At 39.1% G+C, this 22754-nt stretch overlaps 1 protein-coding gene across 2 annotated transcripts; it reads left to right on the top strand.

Moving 5' to 3' along the window:
- The first annotated feature begins 5837 nt into the window (after positions 1–5837).
- LOC123505702 (protein lin-9 homolog) lies at positions 5838–20369 on the top strand. Of its 2 annotated transcripts, XM_045257350.1 has the most exons (13): positions 5838–5918; positions 9324–9439; positions 9669–9767; positions 10126–10275; positions 12018–12062; positions 13318–13448; positions 13666–13801; positions 16426–16572; positions 16921–17061; positions 17726–17968; positions 18144–18350; positions 18648–18824; positions 19333–20369. In XM_045257350.1, exons 1-13 carry the CDS (start codon positions 5891–5893, stop codon positions 19531–19533), a joined length of 1821 nt encoding a protein of 606 aa, XP_045113285.1. In that variant the 5' UTR covers positions 5838–5890; the 3' UTR covers positions 19534–20369. The 2 variants fall into 2 exon arrangements, with proteins under 2 accessions (XP_045113285.1, XP_045113286.1); XM_045257351.1 differs by lacking the exon at positions 12018–12062.
- Positions 20370–22754: the final 2385 nt, after the last annotated feature.

Here is a 22754-nt window from a genome sequence, read left to right as displayed (position 1 = left end):
AAGACCGTTTTTTTCTACACCTTCAGCATAGAGGTTTCAAGGGTATCTTTATCATCTTGTTGAATGTTGATAGTGTAACACAAATTTTACGTCACTTTATTACTTTTTTTTATATAATTAGCCATTTGAAAACGCCTTGCGAGGGCATTAAGAGTTTGAAATTATAAGATCAACATAATCTGTATTTCTTTTCATCGTTATTTTTTTGGCAACCCTTACACCACTATTATTTGTTATATCCTATTTGTGCATGCTTCATAAATATGATATATCTTTGAAGCGTGAACAAACAGGTGTGAACAAAAGGTGTCATATCATAAGACGTATCCATAGCGTGAAGTAAGTGTTGTATACTATAATAACACCTCTAGTTCATATCAGACTACAGCTGTTAAGCTCGTTGTTTGAAGTCTATACATCTCTATTCATAGTTTCGAGGTAAAGGCATACTTGCATTTTTTGTCCACACATGAATATTTAGATTTTACAAAGTGAAATGGGATTAAAAGCATCCACTACAAGCAACATATTCAATCTGTCTTTTTCATCCAAGTCATCCATTTGTTCACCGTCAAGTTAAGCTCGCCTCACGAGGCAGCGGTAGCCCCTCAAGTGCGTCCAGGTGAGGGGGCTTCTCGCGGTGCCTCCTTGACCTTCACGATAAAGTAACCAGATTTCAAGCTAAGTGAAAATGCAAAAAAGATTGAATTTGATCCCCACCCAATTCCCCCCCCCCCTACAACCCCGGTCTCTCTCTCTCTCTCTCTCTCTCTCTCTCTCTCGAGAGAGAGAGAGAGAGAGAGAAACAGTGTAGTCAAGTGGGAACTTTCAATTGAAAGGTTATAGGAGCGCACATTTCGGAACTGTGGTATGATAGTTGAAATAGGGATGTAATACACAGACTGCCACGTGCATGTAGGCCTTCAAGGTTTCTTCCAGTTTCCCTCTTGTTGGTAATTTATTTCTCCTCTACGTAGGTCTTCCCGCACGTGTGCCTCAGAACAGGAAGAACCCGAGTTCCGTCTAACACTGAGTTTGTCTCCTATAGTGAAACAAAGACGAATGCCCAAGAGACAAGCTTATTGTTATCACACACCTTTTATTTATTTATTTATTTTTTTTTTTTTTTACTCTATCATCATTGATATGAGCGGAATTTTTTTTCTCTTTAATGTGTGTGTGTGTGTGTGTGTGTGTGTGTGTGTGTGTGTGTGTGTGTAGTATATATATATATATATATATATATATATATATATATATATATATATATATATATATATATATATATATATATATATATATATATACTCAAAGTGCACAAGAATTAATTTGCTTCTCTATCTTTTCAATGCATTCATCATAAAACAAACTACTGGTTCAGGATACGATTGACGGATTTCGAATATGATTGATTTGATAAAATAATTATCTTGTACTCTCAGATGGCTTGGTCTGTCAGTGCGACTATTTAGTTTTTTTTTTTTTTTTTTAAGATGATGTATATTTATTTGAATTTTCAAGAGTGTTTTTCCATTGGTATTGCAAGCCCAGTGTGAAAATATGACTCGATTGATGGAAACACATCAATCCAACAAGGAATTATAAAAATGTAGACAGGATGATGCCAAAGCGTTCGAGACTGCTAAGGAATATGCCATTGTGTTAACACGATCCAAAGGACAGGAGAGTTCTATATGCGTACTTGGCATAATCGTTTTAGCCTTTCTGAACCTTTCGGGAACTATGCTCTGCTATCCTCTTTTCCTTCATTATGCAGGCGAGATCGAGTTTACTTACTTCTCTCTTACGATGAGATGATCGACTTAATTTGTTGCGTTTGAATCATAACTATTATGATTGAAAATCGAGTCACTTCCACTGTGAGTTACTTTTCTTTTTTTGTCTCTCGATTACATTGCCCTGATCCGCTAAGAATCTATCACTTGTCATGTTCAGTTTGTTAGGTGACTGTCGAGATTGTCAACAGATCATAGAACTCAAGACTGAAGGGAAATGCCAAACATTGGAAGTTAGTACTGTTTACTCAACTTAAGTATAAACTAACTTCTTTACAGTCTCCTCAGAAACGTCCACACAAACAAGTCCAACATTTAACCGGAGCGGATATGAGATAACCATGATTAACAGTGGGAGTGAAGTGGGTAGTCCCACATAAACAATTCTGCAGAATACCTATAAATCACAAAGCACAACTTTTCTCCTAATTGTATTGCTGATCTACGTATGTATCTAAAATGGCCCAAATGACATTTTTATTCTATTTTTGCTGATAAGTTTGTGTCCCATGTTCCGAAACGCTTTGATGTAATTCATGCATGGGCGACTCATTTCAAACACCTCAGAGACGATTAGAGATAATAGAAACGTTAATTTCTATAATCATATAGACAAAACTTACAGCGGCAGCATACTGTATAAAAGCAGCCGTAATAATGCAAGACGTAATAAAAAATCTAATAGTAAATAGTGTACTCTAAAAGTTGAGTATTGTACGGTAGCATGTAAATTAGCCGTATAAGCAATGTTGAAGTGAACTGTGTAATTACGTCACTCTATACTCACATCTCCTTTCCTATATCCACCCCTTACTAACATCTTATCAGTTTCACGACACACACACACACACACACACACACACACACACATATCCAGTTCTAAGTTAAATTGGTTGTTCCAGTTAAATAATTAATAAATGCAATATTATCGCCAATCTCCAGGTCTTGAAATAAGATTCTTAGTCTGATATTTAAGGAAAAAATATTTTCGATATTACAGCTATTAAAACAACAACAACAACAACAACTTCTATTACTACTAATACTACTGCTGGTGCTGGTGCTGGTGCTGGTGCTGCTGTAACGATCCGAACAGTAGATAATGCTACATGAAGCGTTCTGAACCCTCCTTGGATTTGATATCTATCTCGAGCGCGTGCCTTTAGTGTATCGCCGCTTTGTGGCAGCTTCGTTCCTGCTCGAGATGGAAGGCTCTGCCATTACCCAGGTGCCTTCTATACCAGCCACGTTTACATTTTGGTCAGTAACCCAGGCCGATATCCGTCCTCCCACCAATTATCGTACTTTAGAAGTATCCGTGCATTCTTAGGAAAAGTTAATGTAAAACTGTAATTGTAGAACCCTGGTGAAATGGCAGAAATAGACTAACATATGTTTTATTTTCACCAGAGAGGAAGAGATGTGGGGAGGAAAAACCCCTAGTGCCAAACATATGGTCTGAGATAGGTGTTAGAGTAGAGGTTTCACTCATTGATGAGGTCAATTTGACCCTCCTTGCGTAAACCCAGGTTGTGTTGGGAGTAGGTACACCAGGTAGGGTTGTTAGGTTAGTGGGATATTTCGTTGTGAGAGCGTGCTGTAGGGTGCCGTGACGTATCAGTCCCAGTTTTGTATGTGCTGTGAACCAATGTATCATTAAATGTAAGGTATACAGAAAAACACCCTTTGATTTTTACCTCATTGGTGGTGTGGAACAAAAGCTATAATTCCGGAACTAACTTAGAAACACGAAGAAAGAAAGACAGAAGTAGAGGTTAAGTCGTTTGAGAGGCTAGTTTGGAGAAAGTAGACGGTGATAATGGTGACACTAGGGGAATCCCAGGCCCTTTCCAGTTTCACGCCCTACCGGCCATTTCTCGATACGGTGAGTATAGAATAGTTTTGACCCTTAATTCACAACGACAAAAAACAAAGCCTTAGTTTGTAAACCAAAAAAGAGAGTTGTGGTATTAACTAGGCTACACAAAATCCGTCTACTGTTCATGTCCTAGCTCGACTGCGTGGTTCTCATAGAAAAGAAACCTTGTAAGCAGTGAGCACCGTGATGCCAGCTTTGGTTTTCTTCTCGCTAGGTTGTCTTTCGAGTTGAATTATATTTTTTGGAAAGCAGCGTGAAGTTAGAACCTTAATATACGTAGTCTAGTTTTAATTGTGCTCGTCAATGAAGTGATAAGCGGCAAATTGTTAAAAGTTTACATTCTAGGTATAATTAAGTCCTTACGTAACATGTGCACTATCAGTCGAGCCACTATGATTATCTTTAGTCTTGAATGTCCAGTCACCACGGTACTAACGTAGCTTATCATGGCCCCAGCGCCTGATCTGACGTGATTCCAACTCACTAGTCAAGGTCACAGGGAACACCAGGAAGACACGGTACTCCCCATGGCAATAATTATGCAGGTATTTTAGTAAGAAACTAAAAATTTACGGCGATTATGTAATGATAGCAGTTTATTTTGTGTATGCATTTTAATTTATTTGTATGTATCATTTATCTTAAAATCTAAAAAAAAATGAGTTCGGATGGGTCAGAACAGCGTTGGAGTGGTCCCTCGCCGCCGGAGCATGACGTTAAGGGGACGATCGCTTTATAGCCAGGAAGGTTGTTCACCCCCAGCTGCTGCTAAAAGACGCGAGTGATCGAGTTCCTCTGGGTGAACCGTTCACCACACAGTCGCCTCTGAGGCAGCCTGTATTCTGCTCTTGATGGTTCAATGAGGAATGGCTAAAATGCTTTTCATTCGTGAAATGCCTGATCTTTTTAATCCATTGCATAATGATTAACGTGATTAACTCATCATGAAACACACGCACACACACACACACACACACGTGTGTGTGTGTGTGTGTGTGTGTGTGTGTAATTTCACCTCGGTCGTCTGCTGGTCACCCAGCCAGTCTTTCCCATTACGGGGCGAGCTCAGAGCTCATAGACCGATCTTCGGGTAGGACTGAGACCACAACACACTCCATACACCGGGAAAGCGAGGCCACAACCTATAGGTTATAGGTGAACAGGGGCCACACATAAATAAGCTTGCCCATTTGCTTCACCGCTTCCCGGGACTCGAACCCGGCCCTCTCGATTGTGATTCGAGCGTGCTAACCACTACCTACACTACGTGTGTGTGTGTTTCACTGTTTGATCTGCTGCAGTTTCTGACGAGACAGCCAGACGTTACCCTACGGAGCGAGTTCAGAGCTCATTATTTCCGATCTTTGGATAGGCCTGAGACCAGGCACACACCACACACCGGCGGAATAAGGTCACAACTCCTCGATTTACATCCCGTACCTATTCACTGTTAGGTGAACAGGGGCTACACGTGAAAGGGGAGACACCCAAATATGTGTGTGTGTGTGTGTGTATAAGGCAGATGACCTGTCTCCGCCAACTGGGATAATATATGGGTGACATAAGTAATTCCCTGGTGTAACTTTACTCCCATGGCACGACGTTTTGATTGTAGATAACCTACAACAGTATCAGATTGTTGAGAGCAACGTTGCGGATTGTTCACTACCTATTGTCTTCAAGCAGCTCATTGATGGTGTATGGAGATTTCCTTAAGACATTAGCGTGTGATAACGCTTGACACTGAATAGGAAACTCACTTATTTGTATCTACATAAGACTTTACCATATTTATGTCAACACACCAAACAAACCCGATGACAACAGTATAAACTAAGCTCCAAACACACTCTCTTCCTTGGTAATTCAACTGTCAAAAACAACATTCCTCTCCTTTTTGACAAGGCTGTATATTAGCGTTGTTGTATTTAGCTATGGTCATCACGGCAAGCTGCTGTCATGATTGCTTTCTGTTCCCGCGACGATTGACATAGGGAGAAATTTGCTTCCTACCAAAACTTGACTTCCTACCTTCCTTCTTTTCAAGCCCCCAAACATGTCCCCAAGGATGATATTATACATAAAACAATCCCTGAGTATATGGCGGGGATGGGAACCCTAGCTGGTGATGAGTATAGAGGATAATAAAGTGTAGGCTTTGAGAACCGGATCGAGCGCGCCTTTCCCATGATGCAACGAGGGACGGAGGCACAATATGGCGGACACTCTTGAAAGCGAATTAGGTATTTTCAGCAATAGTTTTGTTCCCATGTGTTCTCAGTGGTTGTGGTTGTGTTGCCGTGGCCACCAGATATCAGTGTGCCTGTGGGATGATGTGGAAGGTCGTTAGATAAGGCGAAGGGCTAAAATGGGTAGTGTTTACATCCTGCTCCTCCAGTTATGGCGTAAGACTCAAATGCAAAAATACCCTGGAATACCTTGATAGTCTTCCCAGTGTCGTGCCACAGCCATCATATTGGTCTGCTACCGGTACAGGGTGTCTCGTGATTACCAGATGCGTGTGGGTGGGAAAGTGGTCATAAATTGAGAACTGTTGTGTATTATGTCTCTAATCTTCAACCCTGTCTGACCTAATTGCTAAAAGGAAGCATTTTGGAAAGACTGTGGTAAGATTGCAAGGCTCATGAACTCATTACTTATTCGTTGAATGGTGTGTCATTACTCTGTGGTAAATGAGATGTGGCTAACAGAACAGATGTCAAGTGCACAGGTGTTTAAAGTTTGTGAACCATTTTAGTATACTCCTTGTTGGTCTGAAACACTCAGTGGTGCAGGATGTACCCTTTTCCTGCCCCCCACACTCCCTCTGGCGTCCGAGTACACCATGGGTTGTATTTTAGAGGTTACTTTTTCTGTTAGGTTGTAGGGTAAAGATAAATCCCAATGAGTTGAATGATTTAAGGTATGATATGCAGTGTTAGATTAGTCAACTTATATTTTTTGCTATGTTGTTCTAATTTATGGTTAGGTAAAGGTCATGTTTTGTGCTTAGAGTTCATATGAATTTGGTAAGTGGTGGTAAATGTCTGAGTAGTGATTGAAGAGGTCATGATATATTGCAAATATAAATTAGATTATATATGTATTTTTATTTCATGATGTTGTGTTAAGCTAACTTCATTTGAGATGCTTCTGGCCTCATTGATTTATAGGGAGATGGAAAACATAAATGAAGTTAATTATTAAAAGAACAGGACAGTGTTATATTGGTTTTGTAAATTTTCACTATTATGATCATTAATATTAGCTCATGCTGCTAACTGTATAAGATGAGAGGTGATTCTACTCTTGGATGTAGAGAGGAAAGAATATCAACATGCGTCAGACAAACAATGGTGTAATCAAATATTAATTTATTCTGCACAACATCCTAAAGTGGAATCATTGCCCAGCTTGTATAATTAGTATCTACACTTTTCATATATTTGATAGTAGAATCATTATTTATTATCTTAATAGTCCTAATTATTGGTACGAGTGAAAATGATAATGCATAGATTGATAGACAATTTCATTACATTTTTTATATCTTCCATATAGAATTGTAGTAGCTTTTTAAATGTATATCCTGGTATATTTAAATCTGCCTTTGTGTAGGTGAAAATAGTAACTTTGAATTAACTGAAGTATGGGACCACAGTAAAAGAAGTCTTGTGGCTCTGGTCAAATTTACAAGAAAAGCATTACATATCTCACTGAAAAATGGCTGTGAGCCTCAGTCAAGCTCGTTATCCATTTTGCTGCCACCACTTTGCTAGCTGAACCTTTTGAGCAGGAGGAGGAAGGAAGAGTGGAATGGGGAGCAGGAAGAATAATACAAGGTTAGGTCAAAGAAGAGATCAGTAATGTTTGCATAATTTTTTATACAATATCAATCTTCTGTGGAATTGGCAATCTACAATGATAAAAAGTTATGGCATGTGGAAAAAAAGAAAATTCCTCAGGACTGGATGGTATATTAAAACTGTTAATAGTGCAGAAAAGAAGGTGAGGAACCATCTTGTGGCAAGGGAATAGAGGGAAGGAGGCAAGGTGCACGGTATTGAAACATAGGTAGTAATGGTGTGAATTGCAATGCTGGAAATATTATATCAGGAAAGGCAGCAGGCATTTTAAATCTCATTGTGTGCAGCTCTATTAATGTCATCAGTTATTAGACATCATGACATGTAAATCATCAATAGATAAATTAAATAGCAATACATACGCACATACACATGCTAAGGTTCTCCCTGAAAATAGGGTAAGGCAAGACACTATGTACAGTTTTTCCATTCACACCATTATTAGCTCCTTGGTCTCTGATAGAAAAGAGAAAATACATACACCTACCAAATTGTAATAGTAACAGTAATTAAGAAAAGATGTAATTACTTATGCACCAGGCCAGCAGTTCCACCTAGGTAAAGCTCATTGATATACTCACAGAGAGAGAGAGAGAGAGAGAGAGAGAGAGAGAGAGAGAGAGAGAGATCCGAGTCCTGAGTCCTTACTATTGTTTCCACTTAACAAATGGCTTTAATGAGGAAATTTATACATCATCAGTAGCTTTGAATTACTCTACCTGTACACACACACACACACACACACACACACACACACACACACACACACACACACACACACACACACACACACACACACACACACACACACACACACATGGAATGGATGAAGTAGATAATGAGAAACTGATCCTGAGAGAAGAATATGACTTTAGAAGCACAAGATCGCATAGTAAGAAACTAAGGAAGGGACGATGTCTGAGAGATGTTAAAAAATTTAGTTTCCCGCAAAGATGTGTTGAGAGCAAGAAGTGGTGTCAGCAAAGAGTGTGCATAGTTTTAAAGAAAAATTGGATAAGTGTAGATATGGAGACGGGACCACACAAGCATAAAGCCCAGGCCCTGTAAAACTACAACTAGGTAAATACAACTAGGTAAATACACACATATACCTCATAGTGTAGTGGTTAGCACACTTGGCTCACAACTGAGATGGTCTGTGTTCAAGTCTCGGGAAGCAGTGAGGCAAATGGGCAAGCCTCTTAATGTGTAGCCCCTGTTCACTTAGCAGCAAGTTGGTATGGGTTGTAACTTGAGGGGTTGTGGCCTCGCTTTACCAGTGTATGGAGTGTTTTGTGGTCACAGTCCTACCTGAAGATCGGTCTGTGAGCTCTGAGCTTGCTCTGTAGTTGGGAAGACTTGCTGGGTGACAAGCAGGTGACCGTGGTGAATTACACGTGTAGTGTAGTGGTTAGCACACTTGGCTTGGGTTCGAGTCTCAGTAGTGGTGAGGCAAATGGGCAAGCTTCTTAATGTGTGGCCCCTGTTCACCTAGCAGTAGATAGGTACAGGGAGTAACTTGAGGAGTTGTGGCCTCGGTGTCCTGGTGTGATGTGGTCCCAGTCCCACCTGAAGACCTTTCAGTATGAGCTATAAGCTTGCACTGTAATAGGGAAGGTTGGGTGGATGACCAGCAGACAACTGTGGTGAATAATCCCTTCTTCATGAAACAGATAATTTCACATATTTAGTTTTAACATGATTTAACATCTATGATAGGACAAACTATTATGGTATAGCAGAGTTGTCTTGGAGTTAATGGTAGTTTTATTTCCTGCACAGGTCAGTCAGCAGAGCAGCAAGCTGAGCTGCTCCTCACTTTAAAAAATGGTGGCTTTTCCTCTTCATCCTCATCTTCCTCCTCCTCAGCCTTTTCACAGCCACAGGAGCCACAGCAGGTATGCACACATTTATTTCTATTGTAGTGGTACAAGGCTCTTGCTGTGCTTTGTAGTGGATTATTATCTGGAAAGGAATAAAGGATGTGAACTGAGCTATGTAAGAAATTGACTGGAGAATACATGACTGTTCATGGAGTTGAGAAGTCCAATGAAAAGAAAAAAAAAAACAACCAATATCAAAAGTAAATCATGATTTTCATTTATGTATTATCCTTTTGCCTCTCAGGACTTCTCGCCGTTGTCCGCTCTTGGCCTCCACAGGGTTGGAGAAGACCGGCCATCTCCCTCCAAAGAGCCCAGCATCCAACTTAACCGGCGGGGCATGGTAAGGCAGCCAGGCACAGAACACAGGTGTACTCAGCTAGTCCTGCTCTCCTCAAGCATTGTTGATCCTCTCAGTTGAGATATCTTTACCATTTCTCAAGTATTAGGGATTGGTGCCTTCTTTTATTATTTATATTCATTGTCCTTTCCTTTACTCATTGTATATCTATCACAAGTCTGTCTTTCATATCTGTCTCTGTCACTCTTGCAATTTTCTTCATTTGGTGTTATCATGGCTTTTCCTATCTTTTATTCTTATGTTCCAGCCCAAGATATGAAACACCACATAGATTTTTAAGTTATCAATGATTCCTTGTTGCTTTTTCTCTCGTGAAGTAAGGCTGTGTTGTATCTTACAGCCGGCTCGGATGAGGAAGAAAAACCGTCTATATTTTGATGATGACTTGGTTAGTACTCCTACTCAAGTAAAATCACCAAAGAAGGCTGCACGAGGCACTCCTAAGAAGCAAGCGAATCCTCAGCCCTTGCCTGTTGCTCCTGTCAAGTTGGTAAGTAAAGAACTCTGCACTGCTTTTAAAAGGGAATGAAGACTTATGAGTCAAGATGGACAGAATTGTGAAATAATGTAGTAAGAAGTGGAAAGTGAATGTTGTTTCAAATTCTATAATATATACTTAAGTTAAAAGTATTTATTGAATTACCCAAAGTGTTCTTATATTAGTTACAGAAGTGTAACTTAACTTTTCGTTCACCAAATACACAATCAGATTCAGACATGTATATTGTAGGATCTTGTGCATCAGCACATATGGTCATCTGCTTTGAGTATTGATGAATTGTTCTTTTGTCAGATATACACATACAGGGGATCCTCGCAATTCGATGGGGTTAGGGAGGTTTTTCATCGGTCGAATCAGCATTTATTTGAATCGTGAAACAATTTTTCCCATAAGATACTTAAGAATTAGGAGGGGGATAGGGACCAACCTCCAGCCTAGATCCCCCAAAACATCACTATACCCTCTAAAAACACTAATTTAGATTAAATCAGTACTATTAAAGGCTTCATTTATATCTAACTTTTTTATTAAACACATTAGGGTACTGTACAGTACATTTTTGGAAATAAAAACACTTGCAGCGGTCTTGCGGTACTTGTCCCTGTTCTTCCAAATTGTTGATACTGTTGATCTAGGGACACCCATTTGCACTGCAACGACACTGTGAACTATACCTGCCTCACACTTTCTTATAACCTCAAGCTTATCTGTGAAAGGCAGGAAATTGTGGTTCTTAGGGCTGGGGCTGGAGGTGGCTTTCCATCATCTTGAGTCAGACGAAATGCTCGTTTTCCTCTGGTGTTGATTTTTAGTCAAATTAAGATCTATGGTTTCTAATTAACACTTTTGTAATAAAATTAATTTTTTTGTTAATTGAAATGATGCTATATTCTCAAATCAATAGAATCTTGATAAATAGATGTAAATATATTTGTATATGTATTTTTTTTATCCTAGCTTAACAGTGAAAAGTAGTTCAGTTATTTGTTTACATTTGTCTGGGACTGCGACACTCCAAGGCAGAACTTCCAAGGAACAACTGGCCAAGATGAGCAGCTCTGTTGTTTATGAGTGAACAAAGCTGTCTGAAGAGTTTCTCGTAGGGAGTGTTAAAGGCCAAAAATAGCAATGGCTTGCTTGGGGTGAAGGGGCCGCCATGTTTGTTTACAGTTGACAAACGTGACAAAGGCGGAAGCGAGCTTGTGTGTGACTACCAGCGTCAACAAAAGTTGACGGAAAAGTGCTAGTGTAACGGTGCCTTAGTGACAACACAGGGTAGCATGGGTTTACACTTCTGCCTGGGAGTTTGCGGCAAATTTGGGGTGGCGGCGAATTTTGACTGGGTGGGTGGTACGCTAAATATGAATGTTGAATTGGCGAGTCAGTCGGTCGAACCTTGAGGATTGGGTATTTATTAACTGAGTTTGAATTGGTGATAATTTGAACTGCGAACAGTAGAATCACGAGGATCCCCTGTATAATACAGAATGCAGTATCCCATATGCCAATACACACAGTTTTTTTATTTTGAATACCAGTGAAATGGCTTACTGTCATACAGTGGACCACCTCTTTCACCAACACACATGTGCTTGCATTGTAGTTAAGGATAATTTCACTAGCCACTGCATGACAGATGGTGAGTGCACCCTGAGCAGATGTGGTGGACAGATTATCACTTTTTTGTCATTCTCTGGGATTTGCATGACAGGTATGACTTTTGCTTCCAGAGCGATGGTCCAGGAGGGCTGCAGTACACCTCAGCCTTGTCTGCGGTAATACTTTGTGTGGTGCTCTGAGCTTGTGTCCCTCAGGCTTTTGCTCCTCTTGAATCACTACTGTCCAACATCATGCTTCAGATGATAAAAAAAAAAAAAAAAAAAAAAAAAAATATATATATATATATATATATATATATATATATATATATATATATATATATATATATATATATATATATATATATATATATATAGTTCGACTTTCAAATCCAGATTTCTTTGAGAAATAAATTGTGATAATCTTAGTCTGTCAGTTTGAATTGTGGTGTTGGATATGATATTTTTTCCTTCTAACAACCACACTCCTTTGGGCTGCATTATTTTATTTGACTCACCATAAACTTGTCCCATTTCATAGGAACAGTTACAAGTTAGATTGCATTGAAGTCAATGTAGTGATGCTGAAATTAACTTTCTAAGCTTGTCCTCACTGTTGGAACTTGATTTGTAGTGAACAGATAACAAGTTTATTATTAGAATATTGGAAAATACAGGAGACTCACTCACATAATAATATCTGTAGTAGATCACATGACATTATTCAAATCCTAATAATGATGTGACTGCAGCAGCCTACCTGAGTCAGTAGTCATTAACTTCATAGTTGCCATTCTTCTTTGATGATTTAAAACTTTGTAATACTGAAGGAAAATGATCAATCAGTTTGATTTTATGCAGGGTTGCTATGATCACATTCATCCAAGTATGTTTCTCAGCTGTCCTGTGGTGAACAGCCAACTGCTTCTCTTATGTGGAACTTTATAATGGCCCTGCTATTAGTGGTTTATGCCATCAGTCATCAAGAGAATCAATCAGTCATTGAATGATTGATTGATTCTCTTGATTTGAATTAAACTGGTTATAGCTGTTGAAATTGGCGAGTTGTTAATAGCTACTTGTGTTACATCAGTATATTTCATGAAATGCATTAATATTTTGGCCATAGATATTTAAAGCATTATTACCTAAAAATTTTGGTAACTTTTTGAAATACAGAGCATTGTTATTGATAATTTTTAAGCCGCAGGCATGAATCTGGCAGATCATTCAGCTATTCAGGTGACATACTTTTGTACTTAATATAAATAAAAACATTTCACAACAAAGGTTCCAAACTGGGATAAATTACTCCTTGAAGAAAGAGGCAGCATATTCATTGTGTCCTATTATTTGTGTAGAGTGGAGAAAAGGTTTATTAACAAGAATCTTTTCTACAAAAGAGTTTGAAACAACATGTGTCTTCTCACAGGAACCTCCAACCATCACCACTCCAGACAAGAAGGTGGCACAGCAGAATGGAGTCAGGCTCAGGAACTTCCTCAAGCTTCCACAAGCACACAAATGGGTCTACTTTGAGTGGTTCTACTCTAATATTGACAAGTATGTGAACGAGACCATTTCAGTTTGTAACATTTATAACTAAGCTTGTTACACCTCAGGATGTAATGGGAGCTTTTGGTTATAGTGTGATGATATTTCAGTGTATCAGTTTAGTGGTGAGAACCATTGTTGTTTATCATGATGTACTAATGGAATACTTTGATTTATGCCGCACTTTTCTCATAAAGAGTTGATTTGTAATGTTGATGTTTTCCAGGCCTTTGTTTGGAGGGGAGAATGACTTTCAGATAGTGTTAAAGGAGGCTTTCCCAGATCTTCGCACGAGGAGACTCACGCGGCGGCAGTGGGGCATGATCCGTCGCATGATGGGCAAGCCGCGCCGCTGCTCACAGGTGGGTGTGGGCCTGGTAGCTGTGGGGCTGGAGCTAGGTGGTGCAGGACTTAACAGTTGATGTATAGTTATTCCTCTTTACAGAACTGACTTTCCATCAATGTCATTGTCGACTTAATACAGTCAACTCTTGATTAATATAAGTTTCAAATAATGCAATTTCAATTTAGTGCGACGATATTTAAAGGAGATACAATTAGATAATGTGATTTATTCAATTTAATGTCGGGTAATTCTATTCTGTGACATCATGCGCATCTATGCTGCTTCTGGGGGAACCGCACTGAGATGCGCTCGGCCAGTTTCTTAAATAATACCTTCCATCTTCAATTGTTGAAGGATATCATGCAGGAAAAATCGGTATTCTTAAGAGCGAATGCTGCCTTCCTGCAGCTTGGGAAGGCAACAAATGGGGCAGAGTTTACCTTCTCTGTGAAGGTGAACCAAGATCCATGTCTTTGTCACTACCTTGTCATAAATTTTGCCAAAATACCTATTATTGTTAGTTTTTTTGTGAACTAATTGACTTCAGAAACATGAAAATAAATAGATTATCATTCAAATAGCTTTACAAAACCTTTAGATTTGAACCAAACCTAGGGGTGGAATCCATGAAACTTGTTGGTAGCGTGTCAATAATAACAAAGCTGTAATGAACGAACAGATCTAAGGAACAACAAAATCGCTGCCTCCAGTGGTGGTGGACTGTCCTTATGCCATTGATTGCACAGTTGAAAGAGGTTGCAATGCTATCCTGTGTTAAGGCCACTGTACGGCCATCTGTGCTTTTATTTAGAAGCACTTTTCCTGGCTCACCAAGTCTATTAATAAATCACACTCAGTAGCAATAATAGGGCTGGTTCTCTTCATAAAATTATCCATGTTGCTTGTGGTGGAACGGTGAGGCAGCGTAGTCTGGATTGTGTGGCTCAAATCAACTGAGGTGATGGTAAACAAATACTGATACCAACCTCCACCAAATTATATTCATGGTTTATTTTTGTTAAATGCACTAGTAGTAAATGTTTGAATATTGGATAATGTTTCTGGCATATAAGACTATATGACAAATCATGTTGAATAATAATTTTCTAATTTCCCGGACTAGAAAGATGTGCAGGTTAGAATGTGTGTTTTTATTATTTCTGTGACCAAGTGATGTTTAAGGTTTGAGTAACAAAATCCCAAAATAGGCAGACCTTCCCAGTGGCGAGGAATGTAACATCCCTATTACCATTACCATATTTGATGAGTCATAAGCAAGGCATGTACTGTATGGTACAATTGATTTATCGTAATTTGTACCAAAGAAAAATACAGTACTGTAATTTAATACTGTACCAGTAAATCACTCTCATACCGTACTAGTATGCTAGAATATCGTACCGTAATTTTGTACCTTATTTCGTACCATTGCAGGCTGCCACTCCACCCTTAATCCCCTGGGAAGGCTGAGACCTTACTGACCTGACATTAATGACCTTGTCACTCCACTCCAGATCCTACGGGAGTGCCAGCACATGACCTCACCCATTTCATTAGTCACCTGAATGACTTGATTGCAAGCAACATCCAGGTGTTTGTCTATATTGATACGAAAAGGGTATGAAAAAGGTACGAAAAAATATCGTACTTCCATACAGTACCGTACTATTAGAAAAATATCGTACCATGATATTGTACCATACTTTTGCCATCCTCAGATTCGTATCATACTGTAATTTTGTACCGTACCGTATTGTACTACATGCCTTGGTCATAAGATGCACCTTTCCTCCAAAAAAAGTCCCAGGAAATGAGCCTGCGTCCTATGAGGCCAAGGTTCAGTATTGAGGGAGTGGTTGGTGTTCAGTCTTTGGCAACAGAGGCACTAAAATCAAACCCCAGACATCTTTGCACTTGTGAACAGTGATGAGAGGCACTACACCACAAAACAACTTTCCTTAAAGGTAACAGTATGTAATAGGTCACACATACTGGTAATTCACATAGAATGACACTAATCAGGAAGAATTTGCCATACACCACATGAAGCAAAACAAAATATGCGATCGGCCATCTTGATCTTGACATGGGCAAGACTCATTGCATTCTTTTACAGTGCGATGCTGTTACTCCTTGAGGTGAGACACACTTTCATACAATTAGAATTGCATCCATCTATTAACATTCTTACCTTACATACATGTAAAAAAAATTAGGCCTGTAGTCTCTCACACCATACATATGCCAGGTACATGTTTACATCTCACAACAAGATTATAATGTAGGCCACTAGTTAATATTAAAATTTTTAAATACAAAATGCTGGGATCTAATAATTATTTAAATGCAGGAGTCTTCAAATGTCAGGTGAAATCCTTCAATTCATGTTCAGAACTTAAATTTCTCTCTCTCTCTCTCTCTCTCTCTCTCTCTCTCTCTCTCTCTCTCTCTCTCTCTCTCTCTCTCTCTCTCTCTCTCTCTCTCTCTCTCTCTCTGCCAAAACTGGGTATGTCTTATGAGCCATCAAATACAGTATTTTGTATGATAAAATTACATTTGAATAATGCGACGTCTCCTGGAATGTAACCCTTGTGTTAATCAAGAGTTGACTATAGATAGTCATTGTGTCCCTCTCTTCAGGCCTTCTTCCAAGAGGAGTGTCAGTCCCTGGATAAGAAAAGACATGTACTGAGACTGTTGCAGCAGCGAAAGATCACAGATATCAACTCTCTAAAGGATTTCCCACTGCCAGACCAGATCCCAATGCAGCTGGTCATTGGCACTAAGGTGAGGGACATGCTACTGGCTGTTGGCATCAAGTTTTGAGTCATTGCATACATAATTATTTGCAGGTCAGTATAACCAGGCATCTGAAGGCAGTCAGGTCACAGGGGTGGATAAGTGGATTAAGAGGGTGATAATGAGTAGTGAAATAAGAGAAGGAACAGGCAAGTTTTAAACTATTCATTAATGAAATGCTGGATCATGACAACTTGAAGAATTCTGTTGAGGCCACTCCTTTGAGGAAAGCTTCTTGAAATCATTGAAGCATCAGAAATTAAAATAGATTACTGTACAAAAGTAGGATCACAGACAAATGAGAAAGCAGTTGTGAAGTACTTGTTCCACCCACAGGTCACAGCCCGCATAAGAAAACCTGAGAATGGGTTGTATACAGGTGTGATTGATGCTGTTGACACCTCAGACAACACCTACAGGATCACCTTTGATCGCCATGGCATTGGCACACACTCCATTCCAGATTATGAAGTCCTGGTGAGTCTGGCATTCGTGTCACTCTTATCTTAGCATTATATATAGATTTTGTTGAACTGATTAAATGTGCCACAATGAAATCAGATTATTGTTGAAAAATTAGAATATTGTCAGTTTTTTTTTTTTTTTTTTTTTTTTTTCTCTCTCTCTCTATTTTTTTTTATGTCCTGGCCTATAGCACTTCTAGGTAACTTGAAGAGTATTGGAAGCACTGTTCAGCTTCCACCCATTAGTGCCGCAGGCCATTTTATTTATAGTGGTACCCATATTAGGATCCCTATCACTAACCAAGTGCATCTTTAGTGTGACTATCTAGAACTTGGGTACCATGGTGACATGTAGGTAACTTTAAACCACTTGATAAATGGCAGAGTTTTTAAGGCGATATGTGGTGGGACTTTATGTGTGGACGCCTGCCTGATCCCACCACCATCACCTTATCAACTATGCCACTGCCTCCCTCCACTGTTCTTATATGGATCTTGCACTCTTCAGAAACTATGTAAATCCAATTTATTGGACTTTCTTTCAGCTTGTGGATCAATCCATGCAATTACTGTTCTCATGTTTGCCATTGGACTTGATTGGAAGTTAAAGAGAATAATAGTATCTCTTTCCAATTATGAGAGTACAGATCGGTCATCATTTGATACATTTCTTTCAGTCAAGTGAGGTGGCAGAGATCATGCCTCTGTCTAGCTTCTCTCAGAAGTTCCGTCCTCGGCTGGGCCTGGTCACCCCGCCCAGACCACTGCTGCCTAAGTTGGAGCCAGGAAGCATTGGAGCAGATAGTCCAGCACTCTCTCTTACCAATGATCCCATCCTGGCACAGTCTCCACTTAAGTCCTCCAAGATATCAATGGATGACACACTGGGAGGCTTTCCTGTCAAATGCCTTGTACAGATTGTAAGGAATCTGTGTTGTCATGTGTTGATAGTTTCTTACATCAAGAAAACAGTAAAAAATTAGAGGATAAGTTTCTTGAAACACTCTCTGAATTGAATTATTGTTATTATCTCTATTTACTGTTTTCCTTAATGCCTTATGTGTACTGCTGCATTAACAAGCATTGTGCCTCCAGGTCCACCTCTCAAAAATTCTCCGTGCAAAACGGGAGAAGATTGGTGCCCTACGGGACATGAACAGCCAGGCAGAGAAACAGAGAAGCTATGGACAGGAGTTAAATGTGGAGTTCCAGAGGAAGTACGCTGCTTTAGTTTTAGAACTGGAAAAGCTGAACAGGGACCTGAACCAACACCTCCTTGCTGTGCAGCAATTTTGTCAGGAGGTGAGTCTGAAATTGCAAGATTAACTTTGTGATTGTTTGATTTATTTACATTGTACACTTCACTGACTCGTACAAACATTAAAATTATTTTGTATAATTAATATTCCCTTTATTCAATCAAGATTTGCTTTCACTAATTTTCTTTGTATAAGTCTTTTACATATGGACAGTTGCATATTCTCTCTCTCTCTCTCTCTCTCTCTCTCTCTCTCTCTCTCTCTCTCTCTCTCTCTCTCTCTCTCTCTCTCTCTCTCTCTCGACAGTATTTGATATACGTAAAATTCTCACCTCTGCCAGATTGCCCCTGAACAGTCTGGGCCGACCCTGCTGCCTTGTCAGATCAAGGAGAGGTGTTATGAGGAGGCAGCGACCATTGTGGACGTCACCAACAATGCCTCAGGATCACCACAGGTGTCCAGCCCGGCCATCATCAATCTGATCACTAAGCTCACCTCCCTAATGCTGCAGGTGAAGGTACTTATAACGAGTTCTCTTCATGTTGAGACGGATGTGCTGTAGTGATGGCGGCAATATTTTGCTGGAACTCATCTAGTGTTGGCATGGGCTTAAGAGAGGGAAAAGAAAAATAAACAAATAAATAAAAATAAATATAAAATAAATAAATAAATAATAGTGCCTCATTGTAAGTGATGATAGAAAGGGTCTGGTATCCCCTCTTCTGTGACTAATACTCGGCAAATAGGCAAGGCATATAAGAAGGGGAAGGAAGAGATTTTGTTTACTGACCTCTTAAAGTTATGAGGTATGCACTTTGTCCTAGCTACCCTCCTTTAGTGGGAGAAAGCCTAGATAGATACATATGTTATTGTTTTTTTTTTAATGGGGCATGGAAAAGACAGGCAGACAATGAGAGGTAGACAGTTTGAGGGAGATAGTATTGTTTTTGCATTGGATTCTTTAGAACTTAAAGATGATAAGGAGGAGGATAATGATATGTGGATCTTTATCTCATGCTTTGCAGAATTTAGCTGAGACGGAAGTGAGTGCCTTTGAGCTGACCTCCATCCAGGAAACACTAAATGAAATCCGCAATTCCTTGGACGAGTCAAACCGTGCCGCCTTCCAGAACAACATTGAGGTCCACCTGACGCACATCATGTCAGCTGTCTCCCAGATGGGCACACTGCAAGCCTTCAGCAGCCACAATGGGACACAGGTGTAATGCAGCCCACCCACTCGACCAGGTGATGGATGGGCAATCTTTCCTTGGCAGTTGTGCTTTAATTTTATGGGTATTTTGTGTTTGAAAGAAACATACGTAGCTTACATTATAGATGCATATTTAAAGAATTTCTCTTCAAATATAAATGAATGAGTTGCTTCCCTCCTTGTATATAATTGTTGTCATTTAGTTAAGTAATGAAAGTTGTGTTGCTCAGTGGGTGACACTATCTCTATGTGGTGACTCGGCATGGTGAGGCATACCTGCTTCAGAGCTGGGCAATGCCATGTTATGTAAATAGTGAATATATGCAATTTTTTATATAAAATGATATAATGGTTTATAAATCTATTGTTAAAGTCTTGCATGATCTCGCCTTTAGTTGAAATATTATAAAGACTACATTAAAGACCTGAATGATTGTAAAAATTTATATATGCATATTATATATTGCATTATAATTGAAAATAGAAAAGAGTAAGATAAGTGATAGTTTTGTGAGGAGACAGTTAATGTAGCATAAAAATCATATATAGATGGGGATGGCATCACATCTTTATGGTGTCTACTCTGAAGGAAAAAACAAATGACCAGTTTGACACAAAAATGTCGAGGATCCTAATTGGATGCACACTAGAGTCCCTGCATTTATAACAGGTTGGTTAAATGACTGGGTATAACTAAAAAAAAGCATTAGTACTATGCACCAAATAAAATACTTGTGTAAATATTTAATAGCAATTAGGACAATATACAATATATTATAGTGAGAATGGGATGTGCGCAATAAAAGATGGACTCACTGTTGATACAGAGCAGTGAGCAGTGGTACAGAATGATGTCTTTTCCTCCTTTCACAACTTTTCCCACACTCTTTTTCCTTCCTGCTTATGCCTGATGATAATGGTGAAACAAATGTTCAGCAAAACAGTGGTGATGATTGATGGAATTGAATGATAAGTGAAGATAAAGGATGAGATGAACTAGACAACTAGACAACTCTTCAGACTCATGAATTTTTGTGACTCCCATTATGACAGACAGCATGGGAGATAGAATGCACATCACCATTCATCATTTCCTCACTATCATCATACTGGTGATTTGAGGATAGGAGTCCTGATGTAACGGTGGTTTGGTGCTGGGGTAGCAGGAGGGTTTGATTTGCTTTCTGCTTGACATTTTTCTCTTAGTGGGGTTAGAGTAGGGGCAATCTGTATGTTGTCCACAGTTTTATTGATTTATTATATTTTTTTTTCATTCAAGCATAGAGTGTAGAAGCACTCCAAAATCTTTAAGGAACAGCATAAATGTTCTGATCTTTGCACATATTGATCATACATTAGATTTAGATTATTTCACATCAACTCTGCTAATCTTTTCAGCTTTGCCACTTTTTCTTTGTTAATAGTTTCTTCTCATACCAAAGTCCCTTTAGTTAGTGTCTCTGGTGTTGTCACAATCTTCAGTGTGGCAGTGAAATTGTGAGAATTGTGTGTATGTATAGTTCAAATTGAATTTGTGTTTCTTTGTTTTGCTCAAAAGTATGAACTTATTTTACTAATTGGTGCATGCAAAAATTTGCAGGTACTAAGTTCTTGGATGCAGGGGCTCTAGTGTTTTTTTTTTTTTTTGACAATTTGTGCTATTGCTATTATTACACTCCATCCTCTCATAACCATTTTACTTGCTTCCAGAAACACTTATAAGGAGTAGATATTGTACAGCTCTGTCTTGAAGTCTGTAGTAGTAACATGACCCATAGTCACTTTTTTTCAGTTTCTCTTGGTAAATAAGTGCTCGGTCTTTTCACTGTTTGTTATTGAATTAATAAATGCCTCATAAACTTAGCCTTGAGATGCAAAATGAGTGTGTTTGATGAACTTGAGATGAATTATCAATTGTGATTGATGTGTAATTACAATATAGATGAAGCAAAAAAAATAATCTTTGGGTTGATGCTGCCTGGGCTAGTGTAAGTTTTGGGGCTGGTGTAATTTTTTCTAATTTGATTCAGCTAGATTTACATTTTGTTTGCATTTCATGTTGAACATCATTGTCAGTTATGGAATGTATGTATGCATTATAATACTACTTGAGTGCTGTTTGTATTGTGTGAAAGGGAAATGAGTTTCTCATGCTACTTTGCTTTTACATTTTACCAGTCATTGCAGGATCTCTGGTGACATTTTAGTTCACTATACGTAGTAGTAACAACTCTCTCTCTCTCTCTCTCTCTCTCTCTCTCTCTCTCTCTCTCTCTCTCTCTCTCTCTCTCTCTCTCTCTCTCTCTCTCTCTCTCTCTCTCTCTCTCTCTCTCTCTCTCTCTCTCTCTCTCTCTCTCTCTCTCACTCACTCACTCACTCACTCACTCTCTCTCTCTCTCTCTCTCTCTCTCTCTCTCTCTCTCTCTCTCTCTCTCTCTCTCTCTCTCTCTCTCTCTCTCTCTCTCTCTCTCTCTCTCTCTCTCTCTCTCTCTCTCTCTCCTTCCTGTGAGAGTCAAAAAGGAGCAAAGCATCTGGCAACACCATGCATTAGAATCCTGAGGCTGAGGCTTTGTGAAAAATGTAAAAAAAACTTATTTGGAATTGAGAGTATGGAGTGTTAATTTATTCATCAGGATAACAAAATTAGTGTTATGAATGAGGCAATTAGTTATTGACCCATTATTGTGGAGCCAGTTGGCCCTTGTAAGAATAAACTTGTATAGATTATTCAATAGGTGTAAGAGGGAAACAAAAAACAAGTGAGAAGCCCACTGATTGGGCAGGACTTATTGTAAACACATTAATGTCTGCTTCTTTGATAGCAGTAGGTATTATGAAACTTGATCGGGATTAATTGAAATTCAACAAAATCTCCGGCCAAGTCCCAAGTGCCTCATTGTCATGCACTGCTATTAATTTTGCTCTGACCAACCAAACCTGATTTTGTTATCATTACAAAAGTGTCATCAGTGGAGTGAAGTGTGAAGTGGTATGGGAAAGCGTATTCAAGCTCTTGGTAGCATCAAGAGGTTATTGTATCTGATTTTTTCTTCTTTTTTTATAGTCATATTGCTCATTGAAAATAGTAGGCACTATTGAGCATTCTCCAGGTTCACTGTGTGTACATAAAGTACAGATGTAAAGACTTGTAATTATTTGTGTAAACTTCATTAACAAGGCATGCAAGGTCTTGTGTTGAAGGCTTGAGCAGAAAACCATGCTTACATGAGACAA

This window comes from Portunus trituberculatus, chromosome 18 (genome assembly GCF_017591435.1).
Source record: "Portunus trituberculatus isolate SZX2019 chromosome 18, ASM1759143v1, whole genome shotgun sequence".
Taxonomy (NCBI): Eukaryota; Metazoa; Arthropoda; class Malacostraca; order Decapoda; family Portunidae; genus Portunus; species Portunus trituberculatus.
Note: the sequence above shows the minus strand (reverse complement) of the source record. Positions and strands in the feature narration are given on the sequence as shown.